This window comes from Calidris pugnax, unplaced genomic scaffold, assembly GCF_001431845.1.
Source record: "Calidris pugnax isolate Ruff unplaced genomic scaffold, ASM143184v1 scaffold178, whole genome shotgun sequence".
NCBI lineage: Eukaryota > Metazoa > Chordata > Aves > Charadriiformes > Scolopacidae > Calidris > Calidris pugnax.
Window position 1 is genome coordinate 42,523 of NW_015090986.1, and position 9,353 is coordinate 51,875.

A 9,353-nucleotide genomic window follows, 5' to 3' on the forward strand; every position below is an offset into this window, starting at 1 on the left:
GATTCCTTTAAATTCATGAGCAGGGGGTGTTTTGTATCGGCCACACAGCCCAGGTCCTCCCTGGCAATAGGAGGGGAATTTCATTTCATGCTTTTGTAATTTTCAACATATTGCTACCATGGAAAGCAGACAGCACCACCGACACTTGGGGAGTCACCAAGCTAAAGAGAGAGGGTTTCCACTCAGCAACACCCACACAGGGCTTGCCAAGGGCTTAGCAGAATATTTTGCCATAGATGGGAGAGATGTCACAGAGGGTCTGCAGCAAGGAGGAGGAGGAGGGTGGAAGAAATACCAGGTTCTTCATGTTCCTCTGCCTGATGGAAACAAGGTGCAAGGCTCCTTGGCCAAAGGACTCATTCCAGGCATTTTTATCATCACTGCCCTTTAACCCAAGGCGTGAGGCTGAGGCTGGGCTTCCTTCCTCCGACTGGCTCAGCCCTGACCACTGTGGGACCAGCAAGAGAACACAAAAGACAGCCTCTCCCTGCCCGAGACCATAGAGCAGCTGTCCCCAAAACTGCCAGGGGAAGAGACATCCCCAGTGCAGCACGGGGACCAGCTCTGCGACGTCCCAGCCTCTGCCACAAACTTTTCCCCAGAGCAGGGCTGGCGCAGGGTCCGGTGTGCAGCCACCTTTGATGAGGAGCCCACTGGGCCGGCCTGGCTCCCTGCCCGCTCTCCTGGAGCCACCTCCTCTCCTGACACTCGGCCAAGCAAGCCAGACCGCTGGCAGAGCACCAAGGTGACCCCACTGCCCCAGCCCAAACACCAGCTCTGGTGGCCACTTCCTGCTTCCCTGGCAACACCGCCGTGTTTTATTTCAGGCGACTCACACCATATTGATTAGCCCTGGGCCAAGGACTCCAGGTGACAGCGGTATCATTACACTCCCTGGCCTTGAACTGCAAAAAAAAAAAAGAAACAAAAGCGAGGACAGGGTCCGAGATCTTCCTGTCCCGAGGAAAAAAGTCCAGTGGTTCCCTGGGGATGCTCGGTGGCTGCCTGCCCTGGCCACGGCAGGGCTGTAGCCTACCCTGTTATGAGTGAGCTGCTGGCCCACAGGTGAGCCACCCCGGGCCTGTCCCTTCTCCCCAGGCAGAGACACAACCATCAATTCCGTATCTCCTTCCCCTGCACAGCCACCCTCCCCTTACCAGGTCAGCTGCAAGCAGGGTGGTGCCTGCACCCACCACTTTGATGGGGTTTCTGTGCCCCCAAACCCCACGCCGGGCTCCACAGCTTGAGCCTCAGGGTCTGCAAGTGCTTCCCGTGGACCCAGCAATCCCACCCCTGATTTAGCAACCACCCAGCAGGCGGGGCCCTCCCCGCGGCCCCCCGGCAGAGGGGAAGGGGGCTGTTGCACCACCCTGGCTCTGCTCTGCTTCCTGCGATTGTGCAGCTCCCCGTTAGAAAAGCAGCAGTGGGGGCAGACACCGGCCTCCCGGCGCTTCCTACCAGGGAAGCTGCTGGCTTCCGCGGCACCGGGGGTTGGGGTGCAAGCGGGTCACACCTGGGGGGTCACAACACCCACTTGCCTCCAAAAGTGGTTGGAGAGTGTTTTTGCACCCTCGAAGAGGTGGAAACTCACACCCCGTGTCTCAACCAGCCCCTCCATGCAGCCACAGCCACAGGATGGGAAGGCAGCGCACGTTCCCCTTCGTTACGTAGCAAAAGTGATCACCCCCAAGCCCTCCCTTGGGTTCCTCCCACCACACTCCCACCCCCTGCCTGGTGCCTCCATCCAGCAGCCCAACCCCTCGCTGAAACCACCACAAAGGACACAGTGGCACATGACCAGTATTCATTTACACATTATTGATATGGAAATCACTAATTATTATCCTGATCTAGTTTGAAGATGTCACCGCTCATTGCAAAGGGCTGGAGTAGATGAGCTTTAAGGGTTCCCCCCACCCCAAAGCATTCTATATGATTCTATGAAATGTCCTGAAGTAGGATGAGGAGAGGTGCTCAACAGGTATGACTAAGCTGCACTCCAGGAAGGATGCCGCTCACCAGCTCAAAGCGTTTCTGCTCAGCCCTGGGGAGCAACCAGAGCCAGCTGACTGCATCACCGGCCAGCGCGGCAGAGCTCGGGCACACGGGGACGCAGCTGTGAAACTGTCCCGTGGCCAGCAGAGCCTTCAGAAGGGCAAGCAGGCTCTGCTGCTCTCTGCTCCACACCCCCTCAGCAGCCCGGTTCGAGGCATGCCTTCCCCCCCTCCCCGCGGCCCAGACGCCCCACTTTCAGGACTGTGGGAGATGAAAGGCTCAGCCCCTATGGAAGGGAAACAGCACACGCGGCTCGGGAAGGACTTCAAACTACCTTCTCTAGCCAGGCCAGGAGCTGTGCCTGTGGCTCAAAAGCTAGCAGGAACAGGCAAAAGGGAGGGTCTGTCACAACGGCAGGACCGCTCCCCGTGAGGGCACTGAAGGTCAGCTTGCTATCTCACACCTAGAAATCAGGCAAGACTGCAGGATTAAGGGGAAGGGACAAGGGAGACGTGCTGACGGCTACCAGACACGGTAAAGAAGTGCAGGACCCAGCCTGTTCACCTCCACCTGGGCAGGGAGGTAGGAAGGCAGTGGCCTCCATCACCAACTGCATCCAGTCAGACCAAGCACAGACCCCTCAGGCCTGACTGCCTTCACCTCCCGTGCCACAGGCCATCCCCACGAGCCACGGGACACACCCCGGGCTTCAAGCCGTGCCAGCAGCCGTAGCAAAGATCCCAGAGTTTCCCACCCCGTCTCAGATAGAGCCCTGCTATAGAGACACAGAGCAGAGTGTCAGAACAGGTCAACCCTAAAATGATTCCTCCCTGGTAACCCCTCTGAGCTGTCAGCGATAGGGAGAGTATTCAGAAGAAATGTGCTTTGATAGATTATCCGTTATAAGCAGTTCCGCTTGTCCCCTGCCTGGCAGGGTGGCCGGTGTCACCCCCAGGAGCAGGAGGTGGCGGTGGTCACATCTCATCAGCACGGTGCTGCTGGATGACAACGCTGGCTGTGCGTTCCACCCACTCCTGCCTCTTGGCTTTCCACCCCACCGGCACCTCTACCTGCAGGGGGTCGCTCTGGGCGCGCCGCTCCGGAGGCCGGGGAGGGCCCAGCTCGGACCCTGTGGCCACTGGAGGGTCAGAAGATGAGTTGCTGTTGAAGTAAGATCTGGGATCACGGTTGGGCGGACTCTGCTCCTCTTCCCATGACTGATTGAGGCTGCCCAACAACAAGTGGTCCTCAGGCTCTGGGCTGAACCCCTCCTTCTGCACGTCAGGTGCCACCTGGTTTGAGATCTCGCGGATCTGCCGTGACAGCACTGCAAGAGAGGTAGAGCCACCCATGTCATGGGCTCCCACCCTCCCACCATCCTGTTCTGAGTCCACGGAGCCCAGGAGAAGGGAACAAACTGCTCAACTCGGGCTGCCTCTTCCCAGGGGAGGTGGAGAGGGGACCCTACGTGGTTGCCAGGCACAAGCTCAGCTTGTGCTCCAAGGGGGAGTGAATTCCTCCAGTTCCTCCAGAACAAGTTCCTCCAGAAGAGAAGGCTGAGGGGAGACCTTATCAATGCCTACAAGTATCTCAAGGGAGGGCTGAAGGAGGAGGGAGCCAGACTCTTTTCAGTGGTTGCCAGTGAGAGGACAAGGGGCAACGGGCACAAGTTGGAACATAAGAGGTTCCACTCAAATATGAGTAGAAACTCCTTCACAGTGAGGGTGACAGAACCCTGGAACAGGCTGCCCAGGGAGGTTGTGGAGTCCCCTTCTTTGGAGATTTTCAAGACCCGCCTGGATGCAGCCCTGAGTAACATGCTCTAGCTCTAGGCAATCCTGCTTCAGCAGGGGAGTTGGACTAGATGATCTCTATGGTCCCTTCCAACTCTAAAATTCAGTGAAATTCAGTGAAATTCTGGTAAAGTCCTTGGCCCAGGGCCCTGCCCCAAGGTGGGCCTCTGAAAGAGATCACCCCAGGCAAGGGGCTGCTGGGCTGGAGGTGTCCCAGGCTTCAGGCTGTCTCTGAGGAAGGTGCTCTGCCCCAGAGGGGCTTCACCTGTAGGCACATCTCAGCCCCAGGGGCACTCACCTCTGAGCTCTGGCTGTGGCTCTCTTCTCCCAAACGAGCAGAAGCTGGGGGAGAGGATGAGGCAGAAGGACAGGAACACGACCTGGGAACAGAAAGAAGATCAGTGAAGGACGTAGATAGAACCACCCACCGCAATAAGCACCTCTCTCACAAACTTGTAAGTACAGCAGAGACCACTTCACAGACACTGGGGCTGAAGCCACTCACCATGGTGCAAGTTTTTGCTGTGGTAGTTTTCATGGTGGACCTTCTCACCAAGGCCTGCAGTTTCTGCAACTGCTCGAGCAGTGACCTGCATGAGAGCCAGCGACACAGGTTAATGCAGCAACTGCACACTCCCCTCCTCCCCCTTCGCAGCCAGTCACAGACCACAATCCCAAGAAGAGGAAAAGCCTTCCCCACCACATCTGCTGCCACATCTAACAATGAGGACTCACATGTTCTGCTTTTGCAGCAGCTGCACCTTCTTCTGCAGCTCGTGGTTCTGAGCGGTGCAGGCTGCCACCCTTTCCAGGAAAGATGAACAGCATGGGGGAAGAACAGAGAAGTTTTGTTAGTCAACAGCAGGGACTTTACCAGATGGTGAAGTCTCCCCTCGGGTAATCAGCCACCATCCCTGGGTGGCTGGGGCAGAAAAAATTGCGCCTGGAGTCTATCTGGCACCACTTGAAGCAAAGCTCAACATCTCACACCAGGTTCAGGGAGGGGAGAGCCCTGCCTAGTCCCACATAGAATCACCAGACTAATCCATTAGGATGCTCACTCCCAGCGGCACACCAGCCCTGTAGATCCACAACATCAGGCTGTACTGCAGAGTAGCCTGACCTGGAGAACACGCTGGACCTGGCAGGCCAGCACCTGGCTTGAACAGAGCAAGCTCTGGGCTATCTCCAGGCTATGCCCCGAGCTTGAGTCCCCTGAGAAGAGCTGCTGCCCTACAGGGTCAGCCTCCCTTTCTGTCCAGGGTGGCAAGACCCCAGCAGCGGTGCAGCACAGTAATAACCCCTGCTCCCAGCCCCTGGGAACATGGTTAGCACAACTAATGCCATTTTCTGAGGCGAGCATCACCCCAGTGCATCATGTATTCCTTTCCTTCATAATCAGACCCTGAAGGTCCTGTGCACCAAGTAGATAAATCAAACAAATTTCTTGTCCCCCTCCCTACCAGCCTCAAGGTTCCTGGGCACCAGGCTGGTTACTTCTTTCCTTGCTGGCCTTGAAGGTCCCAGGCACTTGGCCAGCCCAGTGCTGATGATGACCCTGTCACAGAGCAGGGAACCTAACAGCACACAGAGCACCATCCATAGAATCGAGCAGTTACAAGCCCTAAGGGGGAACTTGCACCTGAGCTGCTGCTGGAGACTGAGACCCAGGACCCCCCTGGCCAGGGACACCTCCACCATCATCTGCTTCCTCCCAGAATTGAAGGAGGGACTTACATTCTTTTGTATCATTTTCAAGTCTAGATTATATACAATGTATCGACACAGCAAAACATGTGTTAAGATCTGACCCACTCGGCAGAGCCCAGGTGATGAGAAATCATACATTAGTTGTATTAGGATCTAGGTGATTAGAAATTTTAAGTTATATTATAAATTCTGTATTATGCTGCTTATAGATTGTACTGCATAGATTCTGCTTCTAGAAACCCCGTGCCATTCCAATCATAAATTCTCCGCTATTTTAACCAGAACATCTTAAGAAAGCAAAGCTGTAAGTGAAACCATGATTTAGTGCCATCATCATTCTGCCAAGGGTCCCTAAAAGGGGGACTGTCTGTCCCCTCAGTGTTGGCTGACACTACTGTGTGCCTGTACCTGTTTTCCAGGCCATCCATGTAGATCTTCTTCCTGCGACGACTATCCTGGGCCGACTGCTTGTTCCGGATCTTCCGACGCACTTTCTTGAGAAGCCGCTCTTCAGCCTGCAAAGAGCCCTTTCTCGTTAGCAGCCAAGGCCAGGGCACGGGCAATCCAGCCCGCACAAACCCTGCACACATCCCAGCGCTCGGCCCACGCGCTATTGTCCTCTGTCCCTCCCACACCACTGAGCGAACAGCAGGAGCTGCAAGGCACACTCTGGCCTGCTGATGCAGCCAGCAGATTCCCTGGTGTAGCAGAAGTGAGGCATAACTAAGGGAGGTGAAAAGGCCACAGCTCACAAGCCACTAGGCGAGTGGGAAAAAGTGGGTGGGAAGCACTTGTGGAGTAACTGCCTCCTGCAAGCAGTCACGAGCGAGCAGACTGAGCTGACAGCAGCCAGGTCTCTCTGCTCTTCCTGTCTACCTGATCAGCAACACAGAGGCTGCTGTGCGTCTGCGTGGACACCACCCAGGCTTCGCAAAGAAGGAAAGGACAGCAAGCCCTGCCACACACTGCCCTGACCACAGCAGCTCTCATCAAGGCACCACCCTGCATTTTCAAGCCCCTACTCTGGCCGAAGCATTCAAGCGGTGGAAGTCTGTTTGGGAGTGACAAGCTGTAGCGAGGACTCACTTTGGTCAGTGGCCCACAGGTTGGTAATGAAACACCTTCTTTCTCCAGGAGCTGCTTCTCCTCCTCCGTCAGGACCAGCTCCGGGAAGTCAGACTATAAAACAGCAAAAGTACACACAATGAGAACACACAGCAGGGGATTTCCACCCCAGTGCAGAGAAGGTGTGAAGAAAGCACACAGAACTGGGATCAGCCCCCCTAAAGCTGCATCACGCTTTCCTCAGAAATATCACCCACAAGAGCCAAGCCAGGAGAGAAGGGGAGATGTGACCAGAAGCAAAGGCTGAGGCACACACACATGGCAGCCAGTACCTGCACGATGGCTCCAGGCACAAGCTGGGGTCCAGCATCCACAGCAACAGCAACTGGGAAACTGGAGCTCTCTTCCAGTGCCTTGCTGGTGCCTTCCAAACCCGTCCATGTCTCTGGGGAAGGAAAGGAGAGTCAAACACTGGGCTTCAGTCAGGCAGCACCTGATCAGCCAGCTTTGAGCAGCATGAAACCACAATTTTACAGCAGCGGAAAGCCACTAAACTCTGCTCTCTCCGTTGCTGCCTGGCAACCACCCAAAACAGGACTGCTTTTCTCTGCTTGTACCCAGGATGGAAAGAGCCCACACACGTTATTTACCAAGGTCAATGGAAAAATCTCCTTCTGCAGTGTCAGACTTCACGCTTTCCAGTACAGGCCAGTCCCGATGGAGGAAATAGTTGTGATCAACCTGGACAATATCTGAGTTCGGAGGGCTGCTGGCAGAGTCGCTGCTGGGGCTATGGGACAGATGCTGATCCTCAGAAATGCCGCTGTCACTGTCAGCAGGCAAACAACCCTGCAGGGCACCTGTTTCTTCTTCAAAAGGGCTCAGCAAGGAGGTGATGAAGTCATCCACCTCCTTGTCCAGGAGCTGCAGAAAAAACGTTTTATTCAGCAGGGAGCCAAACCTCTTGAACCACAACCCAGCAGTGACTCCTCACAGTGAGCTCACCTCAGGCTCTGGCAGGCCCCAGTCTTCCAGGAGAGCGTTATCCTCCCCTGGGATTTCAGGGCAAGGAGCATCATCCTTCAGAAGGAAGTCAAGCAAGTCCTCATCTGCCAGGGCAGCCAGTTCCTCCGGGCACGACATCTGAGCAGGATACCCAAAGTGAGCATAGGCAACGGGAGAGACAGCAGTACACCTTCAAGATGTCCCTCAGCCCCTACAGACACATTTACCCATGTAACAGCAACAGCTGCCAGGGCCCTACAGTGACAACCAGCCCAAGAGTACTTCCCCAACAAGGCTATTGTAGCAGCACTGGTGGCCCTACCATACCAGTTTCCCCACCAGACAACTGGAACCCAGCCACAGGAGCTACAGGAAGGAGGGGGAAAGCAGAAGGACCCCAGTCTTTCTGCACTGGAGACCATGCAAGATCCTGCTATTCCACTGAAGCCCAAAGGTGCCGCACCCCTAGCACACGGCCAGCGAGGCCAGCCCCCTGTCACAGGCAAATTATTAGGAGAAGTCATTGTCTTGAGGTTAACTAAAGGGGTTTTATTAATGATTAAACAATGATCAAATGATAATTGATTGACGATCAAGTGAAAATGAAATGGCAATCAAATGGTGACTAAGCAATAACTGAATGGTAAAAAACGATCTGACAATGGTTTAAAGAATAAGTTAGGCACTGGTCAACCACTCTGCTACTCACTGACACTCTACTAGTCTCTACACTTCTAATAATTAAGCTATAGCTGGATATCTATAAACGTCACAAGCATGTAATACGCTTTCAGGCAGCATGTAAAATGCTGCTTATCTCACAGCAGCTATCACAGCACCGGGTAAAGGATCTCTCAGCTTCGATGGAAAACCTTGAGAGACGTCCCTGCCCAAAGGGAGATGATGGCCTTGCAGACTGCTGCTGTACAGGCCCAGGGGGTCATAAAGTGACAGACTCGGTATCAACTACCCCCCTCTGAGTTCCTGCCAGAGGCAGCCGTGGCTATTTTAGTTTTGTTTTTTTCTAGGCCCAGCTTGGGCTGGCGGTGTAATCTCCTGGTTAATGAGCCTGGGCTCCTCATCCCCTAAGGAGATGCAGCCTGGCAGGGTCTTGGTGGTGAACCGGAGGCCTGAACCAAAGGCCTGCTCACTCAGCCAGAGGAGGGGCATCCCTCCCACTTCCCGGTGAGGGGAGTCAGCTAAGCTCTCACGTCTAGCTGGCAGGTGTCACAATCCGGGGCAAAAAACACCCCCCAAAAAACCCCTTCTCTCCCCAAAACAAAATAAAAACAGAAGGCCAGGGCAGTCGCCAGCCACAGGGCTGCCGTGCCGGCTGCCTGGGAGCGGGAAGCCAGAGGGCACGGCGAGCACGGCCTCGCCGGCAGACAGCAGAGCCGGGAGGGGTCGGGGGGCCGGGCCGAGCCCCCACCGCGCCGGGCCCGTTGCTCCCACGGGCACCGCCAGGAGGAGAGGGGACAGCGGGGCGACAGGGCCGCGCAGGAGACGTCTCCCCCCGCCTCTCCCGGACACCCACCCGAGGGACGCCACGAAGCCTCCCACAGCTCCAACCGCGGGGGGCGGCCCACGGGCGGGAGGGGGGGGAGCGCGCTGCGGCCTGCGGGGGAGCCGGGCAGAGCGGCCCAAGGCCCGACCGCCGTCCGGGCGCCCCGCAGAGCCCGAGGGGCGGCGATCCCGGTCCCGCGGTGTCCCCCTGTCCCGGTGCGTCCCGGTCCTCCCCTACCCCCGCCACCCCCTCACCTCAGCGCGACGTCGCCGCCGCCGCCC

At 56.3% G+C, this 9,353-nt stretch overlaps 1 protein-coding gene across 1 annotated transcript; it reads right to left on the bottom strand.

Moving 5' to 3' along the window:
• Positions 1 to 1,787: 1,787 nt before the first annotated feature.
• On the bottom strand, positions 1,788 to 9,347 carry CREB3 (cAMP responsive element binding protein 3). The gene is made up of 10 exons (XM_014954000.1): positions 9,327 to 9,347; positions 7,569 to 7,706; positions 7,214 to 7,487; positions 6,896 to 7,008; positions 6,585 to 6,677; positions 5,907 to 6,013; positions 4,524 to 4,592; positions 4,294 to 4,378; positions 4,087 to 4,168; positions 1,788 to 3,322 (listed from the first exon to the last, which is right to left on the bottom strand). Exons 2-10 carry the CDS (start codon positions 7,704 to 7,706, stop codon positions 2,970 to 2,972), a joined length of 1,314 nt encoding a protein of 437 aa, XP_014809486.1. The 5' UTR covers positions 9,327 to 9,347; the 3' UTR covers positions 1,788 to 2,969.
• Between the last annotated feature and the right edge of the window lie 6 nt (positions 9,348 to 9,353).